The sequence below is a fragment of the Capra hircus genome, chromosome 15, assembly GCF_001704415.2.
Source record: "Capra hircus breed San Clemente chromosome 15, ASM170441v1, whole genome shotgun sequence".
In the NCBI taxonomy this organism is placed as follows: Eukaryota; Metazoa; Chordata; class Mammalia; order Artiodactyla; family Bovidae; genus Capra; species Capra hircus.
This window is the reverse complement of record NC_030822.1, coordinates 17267773-17292259: the sequence shown is the minus strand read 5'-3', so window position 1 is coordinate 17292259 and position 24487 is coordinate 17267773. Positions and strand designations below refer to the sequence as shown.

The following is a 24487-nucleotide window of genomic DNA, read 5'->3' as shown; positions in this document are numbered from 1 at the left end:
AATTTTTCAGTGAGCTGTGAGAATCAGTATTCTCTATATTTTACTTTAGTAAACTCCTCTCCAACTCAATGGACATGAGTTTGGGTAAACTCCAGGAGTCGGTGATGGACAGGGAGGCTGGCGTGCTGCGGTTCATGGGGTTGCAAAGAGTTGGACACGACTGAGCGACTGAACTGAACTGAACTAAAACTCCTCTCTACCTCCCCAACTCTCACAAAAGCTTCTGAAGGAAACCTTCCTTCCTAAAAGAAACTGACTGGAATAAAATTGAGTGAAAACTAATTAAGACTCCCCTAGTTTAGTCTTAGTGTTTTTGCTATCAATAGATCAAGAATCAGAATGAGATAAAATTTTTCTATCTCTATATCTCTTAATGGCAAAAGAGGCTTCTTTTAAGTATAATGAAGATTTGACCTTGGATTAGTCACCTAACATTCCTGAACCTCGGCTTCCTTCTCTGGAAAATAGGAATGAACTTTTCATAGGGCTGTCGGGATAACTGAATGGGATACAGTTTAGGATACGCTAAACTGGTGTCTGGCTGCAAGGTTTAGGATAATGAGGCTGAGTAGCAGGGGCACTGATGATGGTGGTATGGGTGGGTAGGTATTGGTAATGGTGATGTAGCGGTGGCGGTGGTCACATAATAGTGGGGTGAGGGGTGGTGATGACTAATTATGATAGAATCAAAAACGTTTCAGTTTTGCTCTGCACCTAAAAGTCACATGGTCACACAGCAAAGGGATGAAGAGAACAATTTTCAGATTACCCCAAGGATATCAGTCACCATGACATTTTCAATAACAGGTATGATCAACATACATCATGCTTAAATGTCCATTAATGAAGACCCCTTAAAGACTTTGCAGAGATGTTTAACTAACAATCCGCATGATGTGGAGAGAAGGTGAAGAGGTAAGAATTTTAGTTACTCCATACTTAAAAGGAATATAATTATATTTCTTTTAAATAATTGTGCAATATACATTCTCACTTGCCTTCCTCCTGATTAGGCTACTACATGAGGTCACATACCATTCATTCAAATCTCATTTTTGACAGTTCACTTTCTAAGTTAGTTTCTATCCAGCTACGGGATTTGGTCCAATGGCACACCATTTTAACTTCCAAAGGCATGTGTAAACCTCATTTTGCAACTGACATGCAAAGAGGCACCCTGTCCCCTTCATTTTCAGGTTGCATTAGCTACTTCGGTTGCCATACTTTGAAAGCCTTAGTAATCCTAAAGGCTCCACTCCATAGACACACTTGGTTAACTCAAGACCAATTAGTCATGATTGCATCCCAAATGACCAGTATCTTGGGACTTCACTAGTAATTCTTTCACAAGAGCTTTTTCACTGCTGCTCATGGGCATGTGTGGAATTCACACTGGGAGGGTGATCTAAGAATGGATTTATTTTTTGAGTGAAAGCTGAACCAGAATGGCACTTTTTCTTTGCTTTGCCAAATTACTCCATCTCTGGGAGAAAAGAACTGAATGTTATCCCTTTAAAAGAGCCCAGTGGCCTGCTATGTTCATAATCCTCAAATCCCATGATTTAGTTTCCATCTCCCAGCCTTACTCCACATAGGCCTGCTAACATTTGGTTTAGATCTGACTTTTCTTTGCTCAAGAACACCACGATTTATTATTAGTCAGTAATAATAGCCAGCGGGCCCCAACATTTTAGGAAGAAAAATAAACAAAGTCTAGTCTGCCAGAGGGAACTATGCTCCAGCTGTCCTGGGTCTGCTGAAATGGTCATCCAGAATGACACTGCTGCCTGCCTATGTCTCAAAAGTGTCAGGTTGTTTAAATGCTTCTACCTATTGGATCACGTGATTCCTGAAGTCACCATATAAAGTGTGCTGGGAGGGAAAAGAACGATAGTATTTTTGCATTTATGTCGTGTTTATTTACTGAGCGCAGTACGAACACTAGAGACAGCAATTACCAGGCATTGGAACTGAGTTAGTACTGAGACCCAAGGCAGACATGGTCCTCTCTCTAGATAGCTTAGAGGCTGGTAGGTCATAGTTTCACCATGAGGCAGGGATCCCAGGAAAGAGTCCTGCTGCCTTATTTCACTTACTACTCATAACTGTGATAACATTCTTATTAACGTCAACGGGATGAGAATTTGTGTTATTTGTGGACAGGATGACCAAAACTCCCGGAGGTTAAGAGACCCAAATAAAGTCACCGACTGATAAGCGGGAGAGCTGAGGCTCAGACTTGGGGTTTCCTCATCCAAGGCTGCTGATTGCATCCTGGATTCTTCCCAAATAGTGTAATCTCACGTCAACCCAGATCAATTCAAGCTCTCTTTTTTACTTTCCCATGTCTCATAGTTTGGCTTAGAAAAGTATCCCCTGCAATAGACATTGACCACCTAAAAATAGCAATTTTGAAGATACAAGCTTTACAGAGGCTCAGAGAAGAGCAGGGAAAGTCCTGGTGAGGCCAGTGGTGTGGGCAGAGTAAGAGAGAGGCGTTGGGGGTGGAAACGGAGTGGGGTTTGCTCTGAGAGGTGATCCAGGAATTCCCAAGGGGTGGCCCTGACTCAGTAAGTCACCAGGTCAGTTTGAAATGAGTCATTTGTGGCATGGGGGCAAACAACCTCAGTCCAGCACTGAATTATCAGGAAGCAGGCTAGCAAAAGATCTCCCCTGGGAGAAGAATCCTAACTATGATGCCCAAGAATTTGCATGCCCCTGTACAGTTTGTAAAACACTTTCATACACGTTTCTTCCTTTGCTGATTGTTTACTGCACAAGTGCAAAGGGGACCAAGGTTCAAGATGACCCAATATAGTGGTTTTTAATATTTGCGTGAAGTCAAATTCTTTGTCAAAATGAAATCTCATTCAGCAGTCTAGTGTATAACATTGATGCCAGAGGGAGCTCTGTGGCTGGGATGGGGACTCTAGTGGGGGAGGCATGCTGCTGCTGCTGCTAAGTCGCTTCAGTCGTGTCCAACTCTGTGCGACCCCAAAGATGGCAGCCCACCAGGCTCCTCTATCCTGGGGATTCTCCAGGCAAGAATACTGGAGTGGGTTGCCATTTCCTTCTCCCATGGGGGAGGCATAGCCCACACCTAAGCCTTTGCTTTGATCCCTGTATATGTTTCTGAGGAGTCTCCAAGGAAATACCTAGTTCCATGCATGGAACAGAAAGACAAACACTGTTTCCAGTCTTTCTAGTGACTACAAATATCCATTCCACTTTCCCCCTCTTCTCCAAAACAAAACAAACAAGAAAAAAAGCTGAAAACCCTGGAAGTGACACAAGACAGCCACGGTCATTCCTTGTCCAGTGTTCTCTCCACGAAACTCACCAGGGCTGGTTTCTCATGTGATCAGAGCCTGAAGATCTGCCTGGAAGCCAGTTTGCCCCCAGTTGCTGAAGGAAAGTGTCCTCTTGGTCACAGATGGCTCGGCCAAGTCAGCTACTATTGTAGCGTTTATCAGCGTACCTGTTGGTCAAGTGGGGCTCTTTGTTTCAGACGGGCCACCCCTTTGGACGTGGAATGTCAGCCACTGAGCAGCTGGGGAACAGTAAGTCCAGCGATCTTTCAGCTCCAAATACTCTCCCTGAAAATGCAAGAGGAACAGCCCCTAGTCAAGCAGGCTCTTCCCAACTCAAAACTCACACTGAACTACATAGCATTTGTTCTAAATGTTTGTCTCCCTGCAAGTTCATATGTTGAAATCTTAACTCCCAGTGTGAGGCTATTAGGAGGTGGGGCTTTTGAGAGGTAGTTTAGGTCATGTGAGTGGAGCTCCCGTGAATGGGATTAGTGCCTTTATAAGCAGATGCATACAAGAGAGCTTGTCCTCTCTCTCCCCCTCCATCCCCTTCTTTCCCTCTTGTGAGGACAGGACAGGACAGAGAAGATGACTCTCTGCAAACCAGAAGAGTGTTCTCACCAGAACCGGACCATACTGGCACCCTGATCGTGGACTTCTCAGCTTCCAGAACTGTGAGAAATAAATCGGTCATTTAAGCCACCCAGTCTATAGTACTTTGTTATGGCAGCCTGAACTAAAGCAGTGGGGATGGCTGCACAATTTCGTGACTGCATGAAAAGCTACTTAATGGCTAAAATGTTAAATTTTCTATTAGGTGTATTTTAGTACAACAACAGCAACAGCAAAGTAAACTTTCATTGACTTCCTGTTTCTTAGGGATCAAGCTCAAACTTCCTAGTATAATTTACAAACTGGCCCCTGCTTACCCCCTAGCCTCATATCTTGCTGTCCTCCTTCAATCTTTTTATCTGATCAAATGTTCCAATTGCTCTCCAAAATAAAAAAGTGATTACTTTGCTTTAAAAATGCTGGCAAGGCTATTTCAGGGTCTCTTCACAGTTTCTGGTATCAGATTCAGTAATCCAAGTTAGCAATAAATGCTGCACTTGCTTTTCAAATATTGTATCACAATGTTACAGATAGATATGGAATTATAGTGCAAAGTATGATTTTTTCAAACTCAAAATGAGGAATATGACAATCTCCTCCCTTTTCTGAGATTTTCTGAGTAGAATAGATTAGGATAGAAAGTGGATTAATATTCATGTAGATAGGAATATAAACGGGACCAAGAAAGAAGGGATCGATGTGTGGGTGGGTGAGAGGAGGGGTAAAATGATGAATGGATATGTAGATGATGGATGCATGGATGGATAGATAATGTGTGAGTACATGTATGAACAGATATGTGGGTATGGATGGATAGAGGGGAGAATAGTATATAGATGGATGTGGCTTTACAAAGAGATGTGAAAAGATTAATAGATGGATGAGAAGTTGTATGGGAGGGTGGTTGGAAGAAAATGTGGTTGATGGATGGGTAGACAGAATGGCTGGACAGGAGGCTGGGTGCATGTGAGTGCATACTGATGGACAGCAGGGTAAATAGATGTGTGAGCCCTGGAGAGACACAAGATAAAATGGGTAGATAGAGGAACCCGTGGGTGTTTGGGAGGATGAGTGAGAGTGTGAGTAAGCCAAGGAGGAATGGATAGATGGAACCAGGTGCCAGCCTGGGACCGGAAGATGATGTACAGGTCAGTAGAGCCAAATACCAGCCCCGTGGCTGGCTACCATTAGCTTTCCCTGAGCAGTCCTGCTAAGAATCAAAAGTCCACCCGAAGCGTGTTAATGAACTCCCTTCTCTTTCAAGGGAAGGTCGACGAGCTCTTCCTCCCTTCCCTGCAAGAATCGCAAGCTCCCGACCATGCGCAGGGGAAAACCACACTTCCACGGTCCCAGCCCCTCTCCCAGAGTATCCAGCTGCCTGTGAAACCCACAGAGAAGAGTTCCCCAGCTTGAGTCAAAAGAGAAACTTCGCGGAGGGGAGAGGCCAGAGGCTGAACCCAAAGGGGCGAGGTTTCAGGACTCAGTTATTCCCTCCTGCGTCCAGAGGCTGCGCTCCCAGCCGCCAGGAGAGAAAAGTCGGTGCGTCCTGGGTGCACGGGGACCCTCTCGGCCCTCCGGGGTGCGCGCCCAGGCACCCCGCTTTATTATCTCGGGGGAGAACGGGGCGGGGGCGGAGGGGCCAGGGCTAAGGAGAGCTGGTACGTCTTTAAACTTCTGCCGGCTGCTTAGTCACAGCCCCCTCGCTTGGGTGTGTCCTCCCTCGCTCCCTCCCTCTTAGGTCACTCTCAACCCTCGAATAAAAACTGCACCCAACTTCCGAGGCGCCCTCATTGCCAGCCGGACCCCAGCCTCCGACAGGTTCGGGCGCCCTGCTTGCCCCGTGCTTCGCCGGCCCCCGCCCAGCGCCCGGCCCCTCCGGCTCCACTCCGCTCTCTCGGTCGCTCCGACGCCATGGACACGTTTTGGTGGCGCGCAGCTTGGGGACTCTGCCTCGTGCAGCTGAGCCTGGCGCAGATCGGTGAGTGCCCGCCCGGACGGGAGGGAGTGGCCCGGACCCAGCCTTGCGGGCTCCGTTGGCCCTGGGGGGGTCGGGGTCAAGTGGGCGGCGAGCTGCTGGGATTTGGCGAAGGAGGAGCGGGCGAGGATTTGCGCTAAGCTCTTGGAGAGCCTGTCGTTAGGAAGCACCGTTTTGTGGAACGGCAAAAAGAAAGAGCGCAGAAAAGTTTGCTGGGCAGCAGGCTGTTGGCGCGCGGTTTGGGGTGGGGTGGTTGGAGCCGGTGGAGCACAAGGAACTGTACTTCTGGGTGCGCGCAGCCTGTCTGGAGTAACAGACTCGTGTGCCCAAGGGCGCTTCAAGCCAGGCTGCGCAGGGCAGGGACAGGGGCTGGGGTAGGGACAGGGGTGCTAGCGAGGTGGCCATAGAGGTGGGCACTGTTGCCCTGTGTGAGGGTTGGTGGCAACAAGCTTCCCAGAATGGTGTCCCGCGTTCCTGTGGCTCTCCCATTTCACCTAGGTTCCAAAGCTCTTACAGTTGGCTCCAGTCACGAACAATCTTAACGCTTGTGGGAACTTGAACCTTCTCTGTGGCAAGGTTCTGGGTCGCCACGAGGTGCCAGCCTGGGGCAGGGAGTGTGAGTAGGATAGGCAGTGACTCGGCCAGCTGCTCCATCCTGGCAACCTCCTGCAGGCTGCCAATCACTTAGGGGAAATCCAGACAGTCATGTGGCTCCCAGTGGGTGCCTGGCAGCCTCGGAGCAGGACAGGGAAGCAGGCTCCTGGGTGGCATCAGGGATCCCGGCGCCTGTATCCCATCCCCACAGGGTCCGTGATTCTCAGGGGCTGTCGAGGGGGTGGCTGCGTGTGAGGTATTCTGGCAAGGCTGAACTCCAAGCATTCCTTTTCTTTGTCTTTATATGTGCAGATAATTACATGGCTGATTTGCTTATCGCTAGCAAAATTAATTTTTCTTTCAAGAAGTGCCAGCTGGGTCATTAAGACAGCTCAACCTATGGTTAATTCTACTCAGCAAGTGTTTATTAAACCCAGCTCTGGGGGTACCAGGAAAGTAAGAGACACAGTCCTACTGGGATACTTTAGACTGAGAGGATAAGTGAGGGTCTAGGATTTAGATTCCTGAATCAGAAAAGTAATAATTAATAATAATAATTAACAGTAATCATAATGGCAGCACCAGCCACCATTTATTATACATTTGGGCTGGGCCAGGCACTGTGCTAAATTCTTTACATGCGTTATCTCGTTTTACCCTCAACAATGGCCCACTGAGAAGTGTCCTGTCGTTAGCCCCGTTTTGCAGAAGGGCAGCAAACCGAAGCTCAGAGAGCTTAAGTGACTTGTCTGTGTTCACACAGTCAGAAGACTGCTGGTTCTGTGAACCAAGCTTCTTTGCCTGTTGCTTAATTAGCACTGGTTAAGCTGCATGTATGATATGGACAAACAGCAGCATGATATGGACAAACTCAGAAAGGATTTTGTGAAAGGAGGTGGTGGACCAGAGGCTTTAGAGGAAGCTTTCAAAGGGGAACTGGAGCTCCAAGGATCTCTTGAAAGGCAGAGAGACTTGAAATGGGAGAGAGCAGGGAAGGATTTCAGGGAGAGCTGTGAGCCAGGCCTCAGGGAAGAGGAACCAGGCTGGTGTCTCTCTCTGGCCTATAAGGAAGTCCATTTGTATGTTACCTCCCTGGGGCATCTTCTGCTTTGCTTCTGAGGATTTCGACTCCTGACTCCTTCCATCCTGTAGCCCAGATTCTTCTAAAGGGCCCCATCCCCTGATATTTGGCACTGTCCTGACCCTTGAAGTTCCTCCCTTCCCCCCAGATGGGCAGGCTTACTCCTGCTCTGGGTTTCCGTGGTCCCTTTGGGGAGCGTCATTTGGAGGAAGCGCAAAAAAAATGCCAGTAGCGATAGCTGCTTGGGCCCAGGCTTTCATGCACTTGTTAAGCTGTTTGGAAGGAACTGAGACTTGGGAAGGAGATGTGAGTTAACAGTGGGCTCGGGCTGGGCTGGCAGAGAGAGGAAGGACAAAGAGGAGGCGGGAAGACTCTTCTGGTGCCCCACCAGCGAAGGTGGTGGGCTCCAGAGGACAATGTGGACATTTCGGCAAGTGGCAAGGCTTTGGGGAGGAAGAAAGGGTCTGATCTTCATACTGAAAAGCAAGAAGTAGAGACATAGCCAAATACAATTAAGCAGCGTTGGACCCAAACTCTAAGTTGGAGAACAGATCTGTTGAACTACATTTCACACGTGGAAGGACGAAAGTAACCCTGGATAAAAAGCAGTGAAGTGAGCCCTCTATACCTGCCTGCCTCCTGTCCTCTGTGGGTGAGAGGCCCTTGCTAGAGAATTGTGCCCCTGGTGTTTAGAAAGAGGGGTGCAGCTAAGAGCTCTGGGGCTTTGGGGGTGGCTGGCACCCTTCTGATCCCTCTGAGCCTTAGAGACCCCTCTTTCTGGGAGTTAGACTTTTGGCTGTGTTTTCCCAGAAGCAGCAGCAACGAAGCCAACCTCCATTCCCGCTGAGGTTGGTTAGCATCAGTTAATTCAGTTGTTCCCCAGATACACAATGGACATCTTCCTTCCTACAAAGGCACAGTGCCAAGTAGGTGTGTTTGAGTTTTGCAGCCAGTAGAAAAAGTTTCCGTTCTTTTTCCAGTTTGGCCCACGCAATTTGGAGAGGCTGCTGGGCAGTGTGAAATTCTTAGTTTATGACAGATCCCTTTCCACTCATTCAAGAAATATTTCTTGACTCACTATTGTAGATTCAGAGATGGGGACTCCAAGAATCATTTAGAAAAACCCTTTCTTTTTCCCAAGGAGGACACAGATCCCCAAAGAGAGAAAGGTGACTTCCCCTGTCTCTCAGGCCGAGTGTTAGCACAGGACGCTTTCCAAACCTCAGGGCTCTGAAATACCTTAATCCTCCAGGACTGAGCCCACTACTTACAGTGGGTGGGGAATGTGTGGTCTACAGAGGTAGCAACGTTTGTTTCACACCTTTAATTGCTGTCTTAAACACTCAATACAATTTTATATTTTCTCCACAGTATATCCAGTTTGAGTTTAACCTAAGAATAAAGATGATAACTTTCTTCTTATCAAGCAAAGTGGCTGCTTGGGGTAGAGCCTCTGTACTGTCCAGAGCCTCCTGGGGTGTTGCTGAATCCCTCTCAGTTAGCAGCATCCCAGCTTTAAAAGCCTGACACTCAGTTCCTCTATGAAGTAGGGTCCTAAACCTGCAGGCAATACCATTTACCGGGCACTGACCCTGGTGGCTCAGTGGTAAAGAATCTGCCAGCAAGGCAGGAGACCCAGCAGATGTGGGTTCAATCCCTGGCTCAGAAAGATCCCCTGGAGGAGGAAATGGCAACCCACTCCAGTATTTCTGCCTGGAAAATCCCATGGACAGAGGAGCCTGGAGGGCTTCACAGTTCATGGGGTCACAAAGAGTCGGACGCAACTGAGCGCGCATGCACACAGCTTCATACGAGGCATTCAGCCATGGGCTTTGAACAGGTTATCCTATATAAGCTTCACAACAGCCCTGTGTGTGTTTAGCAGTCTTTTCATTCCATTTTCCAGATAAAGAAGTTGAGAGGCTCAGGGAGATGGAATGACTTGCCCGAGGACACACAGCTAGTATGAGTGATGGAGCTGGGGTCCTCTGTTGTCTCACATCCTCTGTGTTAGACTCCAGTGCCTGTGTTGCTTTGATTCATTATTTGCCTCTGGAGGACTCTGGAAATTGTGTGAGGCCAGCAAATGTGAAGCCTGGCATGAGTGGCTTTCCTCTTCCCCGGCAGGCTGAGAACTCTTGGCTGCCCTGCTCTGCCCTGGCCTGTCTCTCTCCAGTCCTGGCCACAGCTGTCGAGAGATGCCAGCCTAGCTATTTGTTACTAAAATAAGTCAATTCCCTTATCAGAGTCCAGCTGCCCTTCTAGACATGCTCTCATTTGCAGGCTTGGAAAAAAGGGAGAGGCTGTTGCTTGTCTAAGAGACAAGTCAGGGCAAGGCTTTCTGCCTGGAAACGGAAAAAAAAAAGGGGGGGGTCCTTGCAGAGGCTCTGACCCTGCAGACATTCTAGGTGCGATGACCCAGGAAGCCCCCTTGTTACATGCTCAGTGGAAACCCTCAGCGTTTAGCAGGTTGTGTGTGCCCCAGTGAGGAGGAGTGTCGAGAACCCCGGCGATGGGCTGATACGGTTTCTAGAAAAGGCAGAGATCTTGAACGGAATGTCAGTGTGGGGTGCGAGGTGACACGTGGCCACTCAAGTGAGATTTCAGTTTGGCCTTGAGTGTCAGACGGTTCTAGGTGGGGAGTCCCTGATGAAGAGGAGGTTGTGAGAGGGAAGCGGGCCTCCCCCGGCCACCCATCCTGGCTGGGATGGGGGCTGAGTTACAGGCTACCCTTGTGTTTCCCCTGCACCTCCTTTTTAGTTGACTCCACCAAGAGACTGAAAGGGAAGTGGGTCTTGTGAAAGAATGAACTGAAGCAGGTGGCAAATCCCGCCAGACCGAGTGGAGTTCTCAAAGGGGATCTTTTCTGCTTCAGAGAGAATGTCTGAGGGGTTGCACAGCCAGATGCTGATGACTCAATTTCCTTTGTGTCTTTGCTTCAATGGGAAACACACCAGTGTTCTCTAGACTCGCCAGGGGAGGCTAATGCCTTCAACCTTAAGTTGGAACGCCACTCTTAATCCCTTAGCAAGGTAATATTTTTCTTAAAAAGTGTGCTCCCTCGAAGCTGCCCAGCAAGGATTTGGGAAGACAGCCCGATCTGCCAGAGTGTTTTCTAAAGTGTGTGGTTGTGGGATCTGGTTTGGCATGGACACAGCGGTTGGGAACTCTGGATTTTCCAGGAGGGTCAGGATTTCAAACATGCGTATATTCTACCAGTTGAAGTCCAACGTATATTTTGACTTAATATAGATTTTTTCTACAAATAAGTGCATGACTTTGTGTGATTAGAAGTCAGAAACTTGCATGGATTTTTGCATAAGTGAAAATCACATCTCTACAGCTCATTATTCAGCCTAATTAAATTACTATCCAATTAAATTACTATCTGGTTCAGAAAATTTATACTTTGGAGAGGAATATTTGTGCCCCTCTGCTCTCTCTCTCTTGATCATCCCAATATGTGAAGCCCCAAGAAAAATGACATACTGGGTTTTTGCTTGCTAGGTGTGGACATATGCATGGTGGGTGTGTCCATAGGCATGTAAGTAACTGAACGCATGTGTTTGTCTACCCATAACGTGGTATTGCTGGTCAGTCGTTAAGTTTGTATAAGGTGTCTTCTGTGGGTCCCACACTGTACTGGGTCTCACAGGGGAATTAAATGTGAGAGAGCGGAACTCTATCCAAGAACCTTAAGGCTCTACATGGGGAACACCGTACCAAGGAGTGACAGCCTGGCCAACTAGGACCACAGGACCAACAGCCTTGCTGAGCTGAGGCACAGCCAGGAGGGCTGGGGACTCAGTGATGGGGAGGAAGAGGGGGCCATGTGCACAAGAGAAGACTTGAGCATCTGAAGAAGCGGGAATGAGCTCAGGCCGTGTGCATTTCTGTTTCCCTGACGTTCATTTACCCACTCTTGAGCAAGTTCATTAACTGGACAATATATCCAGCAAAAGCTCACGCACTTGCTGCCCATTTGTGCACCAAGCAGTCTTGGGAGCTCACGGTCAAGAGGGCACAGTCCTCGCTCTCAAGCAGCTTGTGGTCTAGTGGAGGGTTTCCTGGATAACAGCTGATGGTGCATCTCTGGTTTATTCTTACTCTAGATTCTGAAAGTGCACGCCTGCCACTGCCCCCCGCCCCGCCCCCTGGCCAGGTGTGATGGCCTATACAGCCTCCAGACATGGCCAAACGGGGGTGGTGATAAAGTCACCCCCAGCTGAGAATCCCTGGCATCACTGAATGGTGGCCAACCTCGTCTCTGACGAGGAGATATCTGGTCCCCATAGGTCCCCAGTTAATTAGCCTAAAAACTGCACAGGGAAATTAAGATCAATAAGCATATTTATCTTCTGGGGCCAAGAGGTGCTTATGACTTTCACACTTCTCATTGGCGGAAAACCCCAGACCAGATAGATCTTCTTTTATCTCTCTTCTGCAGTGTTGTCGGGGGGCCCCCCGACATCAGGGATGGAATCGCATTCATTTTTGTAGTCTCAGAACCCAGTCCTGGCCCATATTTGTTATCTGTTACTGTTGAACTGAAATGAACATTTAGAATATAGAAATTATTACATCCAGGTATATGAAAACATGCTCCACAGTCTACATAAGATGCAGAGGCCTTTATTTGTACATGATAGCAGTGGTGAGGACTGCCTCCAGGACAAGGCTGAGATGAGCGCTTGGCTGGACAGGAGCCCACCACAGGACTCGTTTTTGGTCTGCCCAAGTAGGGAGATCACCCATCTGTTTGTGGCTTTGGTGGCTGCTTGCCGTGACTGGGGACGTCTGTCTAAGGACAGGATGACTCACTTCTTGGGCCAAGAAGGGAGTGGGAGTTAGGCCGGATGATGACACCCAGTCCCACACTGAAACCTCAAAATAAAACACTCCTGGGCAGTGGCCCACTTGGAACTCTGGCTTATTTTGGAGATGCTAATCTGATGTTGGACTTCTTGGGTGAGAGACCCACACTCTCCCTTCCAACTCCTCCAATTTCTGGAAGGTGTTAGCAGCTGGCAGAGAAGTGGAAGTACTTCCCAGAAGATCCTTGCCTTCTCTGTGGGTCTCAGACTACAGGTCTTCAGCAAAGCCTGACACCTGACATGGAGGCCGACAGTGCTTTGTCTCCACGGAGCTTGCCACATGTGACGCTGACCACAAATGGGGCAGGTGCTGCCTACCCATGGCTCATCCCCCCTGTGAAACTTGGGGGCAGGATGAGGGGTGAGTGTCAGGGGGGTCCAGAACCTCACAAACCCAGATATCCCTGAGTTTGGAGGTGCATCGGCTGCCTGGGTGTGTCCTCTTGAGGCAAAAGTCTCTCCTAAGAGCAAGTGTGGGCAGATAGGTCCCAGGAGGGTGGGGAGGGGCTGAGTCACCAAGGAGGTGATTTGCAAAACCCAGATCCCCAAAATCTTTCCTGAGTCTTCAGCTTTTGAGAGTGAATGTTAAGTGCAAAATTCTAGGGAGAGAGAGAACTCACAGAGACCAGTAATTCTGAGACTTTGCCATGGTGTCATGGTGAATCTCCTTGAGCTGTGCTTGAAAGTTCATCTTTCTAACCCTCAACCTTTCTGGAGAGTTAGAGCTCTTGTACATTTTGTTTGTTTCTTTGCAGTCAGTTGTATACATTGGAAATACTGTCACTATTGTTGGTAATAATAGCAAACATCATCCTGTTCCCTCTACTAACGTGTTTAATCCATGCACTAACCTTAGGAAGGCGTGCTCATATTACCCCTCTTTTACATATGAGAAAACAGAGGCATAAAGAATTTGAGTCACTTGCCCAAGGCCACAGAGCTGGTAAGCAGGAGAGCTGGATTTCCAGTCCAGGTGGTCTAGCTACAGGGCTCACGTCCTTGCTGACTGCGTTGCTCTGCCTTCCTTAGTATATCAAGACATCAGGGTGTCCAGAAACTCAAACAGCGATACCTGCTAGTATGCTTACTGGTTGTCTTCATACCTGCTAGTACACTGCTGGGCAGGATCATAACATCCACAGAGCTGGATTTGCTCTCCGTTTTATGTGCATGATGTCATAGGAGGGGGCTGGAGCTGCAAATATGAAGGAGAAAGAAGTTGTCATGGAAACGTCTTCCCATTCCTACTCTGTGCGGCTCATTCACTCCAGTTCCTGGACAGAAGGTCTGCCCATACGGGATGCGGAGTGGGGGGAATTGAGGAAGGAGTAGGATTCGGGGGGCGGTGAGCCGAGTCCTTTGTTCCGTATCACTTCATACTTGTCCCCTGAATGGGGGATGAACGACGCTGCTCCATTGTCTAGGACCTTGGCTCACGACAGGATAAAGCTGGGAGAGGAGCTAACTGAGCAGCAGTGAAAATGCTTGCCCTCAGCTTAAGGGTCCTTAGTGCCAGGCCCTTCTCTCTACCAGCTAGAACTGGGGACAGAAGGATAGACTCTGAAAGCGAAGAGTGTCGGGCAGCAGGCCATGGGCACATGAAATCGGGCCAAAACTAGACATTTACTTCTGCCCTTCTTCCCAGCTCCAGTGCAAACCTGTGACTTGGCTGCTATTTGGCCCAGCAGGTAGCCTTTGCATGGGAGAGGGCAGATAGCATTTCTTCTGGGTGCTCTCCCGGAAGGGAGGAAGCAAAGGCCCCTGGAGACCTCCAACTCAGCCTGCAGGTAGGCAGCTGGGCCTTTGGCCTGGGAGCAGCGACTCATCACAGAACCCCATTTGTTTCAATTTCAGTACATCTTTTTGCACTTGAGCAAGTCTGCAGTGCCTTCGAGAAGAAACCACACATCAGTAGTGGATCTAGGCAGCATCATCTACTTCCTCTCTCAGAGAAAACCCACCAAGATATTAGAGTGGGGATGATAAGGCCTCTTCACAAGTGTTCACCATTATGGAACCTGAGATGCCAGGGAGAAAGGAACAATTCCATGCAGCTCAGACCTGGTCTCTTGCCTCTGGCTTGGAAGATCATTTCTAGCCAGGCCCCTGTCTCCAAAAGTATCAAATGGTGTAAATACTGTATGCCAGTTACAAATGTTGCCATTGTTGCATGTGTCCAGTTCATGAAGCAGATTCCAACAGAGCTGAGCATCATCTTAGTCTATAGCAGACCAGCTGACGTCACTGAGTCAGCCCCTCAGCCACCAGTGAGTTTCAGGGCCACACTTCCCTACAAGGGGAGGACAAGGGTATAGGTGCCCACAAGAAAGCTGGTCACATAGACATAAAGCAGAGTTTGGAGAGACAAGTAATACTGCCATAGAAATCTCCTGCCCAGAACTTCAGCTTTGTAGTGGATTCTCTGTGATGGAACTAGTTATCTTCCCAAGGCCAACCTTAGAGGTCAGACTCATCCCTCTAGACCAGCAGTCCCCAACCTTTTTGGCACCAGAGCCAGTCTTATAGGCAGCAATTTTTCCATGGACAGGGCGGGGAGATGGTTTTAGCTTCACCCACTGCTCACCTCCTGCTGTGCAGCCCGGTTCCCAGCAGGCTGCAGATCGAAACTGGTCCATGGCCCGGGGCTTGGAGACCTTTGCTCTAGACTTCCTCAAGCGACTTTTGCTTTGCCCTTTTGTCTACTAGTTGTTTCTCCTTGATGATTCATGAAAAGCCCACGAGCGCATTTCTATCTAAAAAATTCAAAGGCTGCTGCTGAGCTATATTATGGTCTCTGTTCTCTTTCACCGGTGAGTCTATAAGCTCCTTAGGGAAAAGCTTATGTTTTATGTACATTATGTACAATTTTGTATCCTTGAGGTTCCCATCTGTCAGTTTCTCAATTATAGTAGATGTTCAATAAATGTTGGACTGAATGAATGAAAGTTCTAGATTTGGCTAGCAAAGCCATCTTTATCATTTACCTTTTGTGATTTTTCATAGGTTCTGGCTAATGTTTTTTCATCTTTTTAAATCTTTCTGATCTATAGAAACCTGTTTTTTTCTTTTCTCTCGTGCTTCCTATACTGATCCTCACATCTCCTTGACATCACTTTACTCTGCATTCTCTCTAATTTGAGTGTGTCTTTCTTCAAGTTTGACATATCAGGCAAGGCAGGAGGAGTTTAGAGCTCACTGAGTTTTGTCCAGTAGACCAAGGATCTTAATTTCCTAGAGGTCTGTCTGCTTCTCAGCCCCAGCCCTGCCAAATCTGACTTCATGTACACAGAACTTAAGCCTCAAGATCATGTTCCAGTGACACTCAGAGAAAAGAGGTGGGCTTTTTGGTCACTATGTTAAAAGGAAAAAAGGGAGGAGTTCTTTCTTTCAATGATTTAAAGACCTTCTGTACCGAATCAGCTGTTCCGTGTGGTGGGATGGGAATGAGAAGGTTGACTTTGGAGGAGGGCTGTGTGGAAGGAGGAAGGGCTGTGAAACAGGCTGATTCTCCTCCCGGCCCCACGAGAGCAGCGTGAGCCCCACGGGCTACACACATTAAGCATCTAGAACAGTGTTCAGCACGTAGTGTCTGGAGCTCGGGTCTAGCACACAGAAGGCGCCTCGAGTATGGAAATGACTATAATTCTTCAGCGCCTCTCTGTAACTGATTGACTGTGTGATGCAGAGCCAATCATTTTACACCAATTTGCCTCCGATTTCCCATGTGTCAGATGAGACAGCAGGATTCTAGTTGATCTGTGCAGTCCTTTCCCAGCCTCACATTCTGTAAACCCACCATTCTGCAGGCCCATGAACACCTAAGCCTCATAAAAGTTAATGCAAGGAAAAACACACTGTGGTGCAAACCCTTCCCACGCCCTCCACAACTGCCCCCCAACACACAGAAGTGATGTCTGGTTTGTATTAAATATCAGAAGTGAATTATTAATCCATATCAGAAACAACAAGCATATAGACCGAGTTATACTCCAAACGCCAACTGGCCGGATGGACTCCTGGGCCAAGGTTCTCTGCTCAGAGGACTCTTCCAGATCCTTCTGACCCCTTGCAGGTGAGCAGATGAAGTTTAAGCCAGAGAAGTTAGCAACAGGTGTCAGTCCCACAGCTAAAACTGCCCAAAGTCAGTCCTGGGATTAGCCACAGGATCCAAATGCGATGTGGCTCAGCTGGTAAGGAACCTTCCTGCAAGGCAGGAGACCTGGGTTCAATTCCTGGGTTGGGAAGATTCCCTGGAGAAGGGAACAGCTACCTACTCCAGTATTCTGGCCTGGAGAATTCCATGGGCTGTATAGTCCATGGGGTCTCAAAGAATCGGACACAACTGAGCGACTTTCACTTCACTTCCAGATGCAATATTCTTTGAACAAACATTGCTTCAAGAGGCTAGAGAAGTCAACCCCTGAAGAAGAGAAAAGTTGTCTCCTTCACTCTCAATGCTCCATGGACACATTGGATTTCTCAGCTTTTCTCAAGGGATCCCTGTAACATGTTGATGCAAAATGAACCACAGTATTCAGCCAAAGCAGTGCTTAGAGGATGAGCTGTAGCATCCTAGGGAAAAGAACTAGGATTGCCATGGGAATCTGAAAACAAAACAAAGAAATATATATATATCAAAGTGGCACAGGTAGTCTTTTGAGATGGTGAGTTGCTTCTTCTATGGAGAAACTTCCAGACTCCTACTAAGATATTTATTTATTTTCTGTGGAACCAGAGAAACTCTTCCGGCTCAGTAAGGGCAGGAAGTGGGGAAGGAAATTAGAATGACTACATTACTTAGGATTTTGTCCAGGTGATATGTTGGGTTTTCCTGGTGTCTTAGATGGTAAAGAATCTGCCTGCAGTGCAGAAGACCTGGGTTCGATCTCTGGGTCAGGAAGATCCCCTAGAGAAGGAAATGGCAGCCCAAGGAGAATTCCATGGATGGAGGAGCCTGGCAGGCTACAGTCTATGGGGTCTCAGAGTCAGACAGGACTGAGCGACTAACCCTTCACTTCAAGGTGGTAAGTGAGAGACTAAATGCTCTGTTGGGCTTCTGCTCTTCCATTGGTCACTGAAAGCCCTTGTCAGATCAGAGTGCATCCTGGATGTGCCCTGTTTCATATCCATCTAGAATCCACTGACCAGAAGTTGAAATACTTGTGGATGGATTCAGTTCTGTCACTGGCATTGCCGTCGGTAACTGCTGGGTACGGTCCAGTCATCTGTATCTCCAGGCAATCCCCCAGACACTGCCTTCTAGGAGAAGTGAGAACCACATGTGGCCAGCGGAGGCTCGGCATTTTTCCATCTTAGTTACAGGATGACTGTGGGCAAGGTTCTTCCTTTATTAGTTGCTTCTGTTTCTCTGGGTGTAAAATGGGAATAAACCCACCGATTCAATAAATCCACGAAAAACTATTATGTGATTGTCTTTGTGGAAAGAAGTGAGGGAAGTAGATCTAGTTTCTGTCCTCAGAGAATTTACTGTTTGGTGAAAGAAGAATTAACCAAGTGAAGAAAGTAGGTAAGAGAGCAGACATTTCTGTGTGGCAGTTGTGTAGGATGCTTTCATGGAAGCAGTAAAATGTGAGGATGAATTGAGCGTGAGTAAGAAGATGAACAGAGAAAGGAGAGCGACTTAGGGAAGCATAAAGAATGAACTGAAAGTTTAAAAGTTGGGGAAATAAGTATGACTTGATTGGGGTCAGTAAGGGGCTCCATGCCCTTTAATTAAGAGACACCATGTTGAAGAACAGTGAAGGATGAGGTTGGACAGATTCCAAGTGATCAAGTGGCACCATCTATGAGATTCCATTCCAGAGACTTAGAAGTTCTCATGACACCCTCTTTAGACAGTGCTAGACAGAGTTCAGAAAAAGGTCAGCTCCAACATTGGTTGAGATAAAAACTTTGGCAACTTCTGGCAATTTAAGAGAATCGCAAACAGGCTCTACAGCAGGGCAGCAATAGCAAACAGATTTCAGCTCCTGTATCGTTTCCCATTGACTACTCAAGGCTGCCTGAGAGGCTGTGCTAAGAAGCCAGACCTTGGCTCAGCCACAAAGATTGCATGCGTGCATACTAAGTTGCTTCAGTCATGTCCGACTCTCTGCAACCCTATGGACTGCAGTCCACCAGGCTCTTCTAACCATGGAATTTATGGATGTAGCCCACCAGGCTCCTCTCTCCGTGGAATTTTCCAGCCAAGAATATTGGTGGTGGTGGTTTAGTCGCTAAGTCGGGCCTGACTCTTGTGACCCCATGGACTGTAGCCTGCCAGGCTCCTCTGTCCATAGGATTTCCTCAGCAAGAATCCTGGAGTGGGTTGCCGTTTCCTTCTCCAGGGGATCTTCCTGATCCAGGGATCGAACCTGGGTCTCCTGCGTTGCAGGCAGACTCTACCTTGCCGGCAGAGAGATCGAACCCACGTCTCTTATGTCTCCTGCATTGACAGGTGGGTTCTTTACCACTAGTGCCACCTGGGAAGTCCACAGAGAGTGCTGTGGTCAATTGATGTCTGTTATGGGCGAAGTATAGAGGATTTGACCCTCCTGTATCACAGAGACATCACCACAATAGAGCAGTAGGCTTTTCTGGTGTACCTTTCGGATAGTGTGTGTAACGCTGGGAGTTTAGCCCACTTAATCTGGTTAAATAGCCATACCATAGACTCAGTCTCCTTCCAGAATGGTATAAATGCAGCTGCTTTCCCAGAGGAGTTTGGTCCCCTGAGCCTTCTCTCCTGATTCATTCACATTCTGTTTTCCCATCAACCCTAGTGAAGTAAGGTGCTTGGAGCCAGGAATCTCCTCTGTTTGAACAAGGGCCAGACCTCGTGGCCAAGGATAGCTTCTCGCATCAACTTCATCTGCAAACTGAGAAGAGAAAAATGATTCCTCAGCCATGGGGATGATAGGAGGCATATCTACCTCATGTTAGTTAAAGCCTTTGAAGATGAAAGAGTTATATGTGCATGTTAATTACAACTTTTATCAGCCCTGGAGCCTCTGCATTCTCAGCTGCCATGGGGGGCTCTTCCTTGCCTCCCAGATACAAACAGTAGCAACATTCCACAGGCTGGCCCCCGCTGGAGCATCCAAGTCAAGAAGGCTGGATTCTGAACTCTGGCTGGTCAGCCCACTCTGAGCGGCTCCAGTTTCCCCCTGTTCATCCCCAAGGGAAAAAAGCAAGCTCACTGCCTGGGTAGGTAAGATAAGGTAGAACCAAGGGATTAACCAAAGGCTCCATCAGGAGTCTATTGGAAATAGCCCCTGGGTGAGATTAGGACACTGCTCTAATTCCCACCGTGTCAAAGCCTAATTGTGTGACCCTGGGCGGCTGGCTTTATCTGTCTAATGTTTCAGTACACTTTGTGAAATGGCGTGGGGGTAATAATCCGTCTGCCTCTCCTACACCTCTCCACTTTTACCTGCTGGTGTAAAAGTGTTTTGTGCTGGTAGGCAGAAACTTGTGACGTAGAAACTACAAGGTTCTATTATTACCTGAAGTCACTTTCACCTTTATCTCTGTCTCCTGTTGCTGGTTGACCCCAGTCATTGAAATTGTAGTCTTCGGAATGCTCTCCTACGTGCTGCCCTCCTCTCCAGGGCAGCGCTTATCTGGGGCCCTTGGTATGTGCTCAAGTTCTTGATCCTGCCGTTTCCGGAGGCGGGCAGACACAGCCAGCCTGCAGGGGATGGTGGTGCCCTGCCAAGTTGTGTCACAATACCCCTACTGCGGTGACTCAATGAAAGCGCTGGAGGCAAATGTGGAAGGGTTTTCAGAGTCTTTGCTAGGGCTTAGAGGGTGCAAGGCTGAGCTGCGTCCTATAGCAGGACTGAATTACGGATCCAAAGACGGAAAAGAGGAGAAAGGGCCCTAAGTGAGAAGTTTTCAGGATCTGGTGACACAAAGCCCATGATGATGGCATGTCAGGATGGGGAAAGGCGCTGGGAATTACAGAGTCCACCTATTTCTTTTGGATGACTATGGGAAGGCCATCTCGAAGACTGCACATGACTTACCCAAGGTCACACAACCAGTTAGAGTCAAAACTCTGGTTTCTGCCCCTCCATCCAGTACCCTTTCCGTTTCATCCTTTGAGATGACAGGAAAGGGCACTAAACAGGAGGACACATGGCTGACCAGGGCCAGAAGATTTGGAGGGACAGAGAGGAAGAGAAAATAGTCCCAGGCTTGGGTTTTGTGTGTGCGTGTGTGACACAGTGGGAAATAGTGCAGGTGTTCACACTCTGCTGGGCCTCACTGTGCTCGGATCTGGTTTCCTATGTAGTACCTTGTGCATGCATGCTTGCTGTTTGTTTTGGTCCTTTATGATTCAGTGAACCTTTGGAAACCAAAAGGCCCAGCATCACCTGGCCTAGCTCTTACCTAGCCTCTCTGAGCAGTCAGTGGTTTTCAAACGGTGCATTTGTTTACTCAACATGCATTTACTGAATACCAATATATGCCAGGCACTCCTGCCAGGCACGAGGAATACAACCTTAAACAAGAGAGGCACAGTTTCTGCTGTGATGGGACTTATGCTCGAGCTGGGAAGACGCTGTAAACAACTCATTACACCCTTGTTTAATTACACTTGTGGTCAGAGCTCAGAAGGAGAAGTACAGGAGCTTGTGAGAGCATGTAACAGGGAGACTGCGCCTGATTTAGAGCGTCAGAGACTTCTCAATGAATAGCAGTGAGTGTGTTTGCAGGATCCCTGCAGCTCCATTTGGGGGGCTGGGGCTACCTGTTGGACTCCTCAATCCCACCAGCTCTCAAGTCAAGTCCATGGGACATTTTGGTAGGTGAGGTCAGAGCTCCTCATCACAACTCTAGCCACTGAAGTTCCTGTTCTGGCTGCCTCACATAGGGTCCTCTGAATAAGAGGGCCAAAAATCAAGGTTGTATTCCTCAAAATTCTGAAAGCAATAGGTTTGTCCTATTTGCCCTGCAATAGGCAGTGGTGGGAAGAGAGCCATGAGAACCTCCAAGTTGACTCAAACTTTTAGAAGCACATGTTGGGGAAATGAAGGAACCCAAACTCTGGGAAGCAAAAGTATTTTTCCACGGGAGAAAAATTCATAATTTACATAGGTATCTTGAACACTAAGCTTTGGTTTAGGGTCAAATTTGGTCCATTTTATTGGAAGTTTCTTGGTCTTAATTTGAACACTTCGGTGGCAAGAGTTTGAGGCCAGGGTCTGATTGATGTGTCCCTGAGGGGTGGTTTGTAGCATGACTTCCAGCAGCCATGCAGGTGCATTGACTGGGTCCAGGCAGGAGGAGCAGGCAAGAGCCCTAGGATTCAGGTGTCCAACTATCTGACTACAAAGGCCTCACTTTTAAAAAATCTCTTTGTTGGTGTTAAATACTTGGAGATGACCGGAGTGGACTCTATCAAGAGGGTGACATAGATGTGATAAGGAAAAAACAAAAACAACCCCCCCCCGCCCCCCACAAAGCATCACTTAGAATGCTTTCAGGTAAAAGCACAGGCTGGGCTTCCCAGGTGGCACAGTCATAAATAATCCGCTTGACAATTCAGGAGATGCAGGTTCAATCCGTAGGTGAGAAAGATCCCCTGGAGTAAGAAATTGCAACCCATTCCAGTATTCTTGCCTGGAAAATTCCACGGACAGCGGAGTCTGGAGGGCTACAGTCCGTGGGGTCACAAAGAGTCAGACATGTGCACACACACACGTGTATGATGCTAATAGTATTTATCAATTAGCAGAGTATAGGCACCAGCCATCCAGATGGTCAGTTATAAACAACTGTGTCTTCTGAAGGAGAACAGATTCAGGCTATTGTCCCTCCCAGTGATGATGATGGCATCCTTTTCCTTTTGTTCAGATGTGCTTTCTTGGGTTGAAGAGATAAGGGTGGAGTTATAGCTATCATGACTGAACAAAAGCCACAGCCCGTCTATGCATCAGCCCATGGTGTGTCAGTCCCATGCGACTGCTATCTGTCACGTAGTTCTTGGTGTACCCACATCAGTGCATGTCAGCTGGTATCACAGTAAGGAACAGAATCATCAACCCTCATAAACTGTTATCAAGCACAGCAATAAGTATGGAAACAGGATGATTCCAGAAGCAATGACGTTATCAAAGATCCAGTTTTCTTCCAGCTTTCCACTCTGCCCCTCATAGTGTCTTCCTATAGTTTAGCCTCCTTCATGGTCCCAAATTGACTCTCACAGTTCCAGGCATCCTATGGAAAAACAAAACAAAAAGCAGTGTCTACCACCAGAAGAGGGAATACTTATTCATAAATATCTCTTCTTTAAAAATGGAAGGATGGCTTTTGCAGAAGTCCTTAATTGACTTCCCTTGGAGAAGGAAGTGGCACCCCACTCCAGTACTCTTGCCTGGAAAATCCCATGGATGGAGGAGCCTGGTGGGCTACAGTCCATGAGGTCGCAAAGAGTCAGACATGACTGAGCGACTTCACTTTACTTCTTATTGGAAGAATGGTGTGCCATTCCCCTGGAGACCCACACTAACCCGATCAGTGGCAAGGAGAACTCTGATCACAGTGCTCAACTTAGACCAGTCATGATCCACCCAAATGAGTTAGGAGTTGGTGGCCTCCTCTTCCCTGAAGCACTTTCAATTAGAAGGATTTTATTGCATTGGTAACAATGTCGCTTATAATCAATAAGGCTCCAAATAATCAATAAGCCTCTAAGGGAGTCCACACAGCTGGTAGAGTTTGATTTGCAATTCTGTGTAGGCAACAGGAAAAAGGCAAGCTCTTGTGTTTTCTAAGTCACACCCTCATGCTTCTCCCGGGAAGACACACCTCACTGACAAGAGTTCACATGGGGGACACACTGCAGGTGGAGGCTTGGATGGTCTGGGTTTATGCTCAATCACGATAGCTATAACTTTATCTTTTTCTCTCTCCAGTAAAAGCATATCAGGGAATAACCTTAAATTTGTTATAATTTACAAGAAATAGTCCATCTTTTGCACACTTGAGCACTTTATTATTAGAAACTCATCACTGCAGCTCATCCCAGTGCTGCTGGAGCTGCACTTTGCTGAAGACCATGAGTCTGTAGTGACCCATTTAAAAAGAATTACTGCGACCTTGGAAGAGCGTCTCTTCCTGTAAACTATGAGATGATGACCCCCAAGGGAGAAGGCCGGCTTCCCTTTTCAAAAACTACACTGCTGGAGTGTTTTAATGTGTGTGAAGTGTGTTCAGCTCCATTATCTAATCCAGCACTCACATCAGCTTCCCGGTCAGCATTATTACACTCCTGTAGAGGAGAGGCGTTTAATGACTTTCCCAGGATCACAGAATTAATGCAGATTCAGGATTTGAATCTTAACTTCTCCATCCTCAGAGTTGATGTTCCTGCAACCACCCTGTGTTGACTTCCCATGGATCAGACTTGCTTCAGGGAATCTAAATTAACTATTGAATTTTGTATGAATAATTGCTCTTTCATAAGCAGAAAAACTCCTTCCAAATATTAATAGTTTTTTTGAGTCCAAAACTCAAGGGTTCAACATCTTAACATTTTGATTAGTCCAAAGAGAGACAGGTGGGTTTTCTGGGCCAGTGTCCTGCCTCCATGCAGTGTGCTCATGAATCTAACAGCATGGAGGGAAACTCAGAATTTAAAAAATTATTTTTCCATTCCTTTTTATCACTTAAGTATCATTAAAGGATTTATAAGGACTGAATCCAGGGAAGAGAAACCCAGGGGATGTTTAATGTGGACCTCAAGAATGTGATGGTTTCTGACGCAGGAAGGGGGCCTTGCTTCTCAAAATCTAATGATGAAAGAGCGAGAGGAAATGGATTCTATCAAACTGAAATGATTTACGCTTTATTATGAGGGTGAATTTCCTGACTGCAAGGCCTGCTGAGCCTGGCCCGCTAGTTCTCGGTCTATCCTTCAGTTCTCAGCTGAAATGACAATGCCTCGGGGAGGCATCTCTTGGGGACAGCAGAAGCCTTGGGGAGGAAAGGCTTCCCTTTAAAGTGCAAGCGTTCAGCACCTTGCCCTTCTGAT

At 47.6% G+C, this 24487-nt stretch overlaps 1 protein-coding gene across 8 annotated transcripts in view; it reads left to right on the top strand.

The window, feature by feature from the left end:
- Positions 5656-24487, top strand: part of CD44 (CD44 molecule (Indian blood group)) — an 89203-nt gene continuing 70371 nt past the window's right edge. For 4 of the 8 annotated variants that reach the window (XM_018059245.1, XM_018059244.1, XM_018059242.1 and 1 more), the window contains exon 1: positions 5662-5901. In XM_018059245.1, coding sequence (XP_017914734.1) covers positions 5835-5901 — 67 coding nt within the window. In that variant the 5' untranslated portion in view covers positions 5662-5834. Of the gene's footprint in view, positions 5902-24487 lie in introns of all 8 variants that reach the window. The other 4 variants (XM_018059241.1, XM_018059246.1, XM_018059247.1 and 1 more) reach the window with 4 other exon arrangements.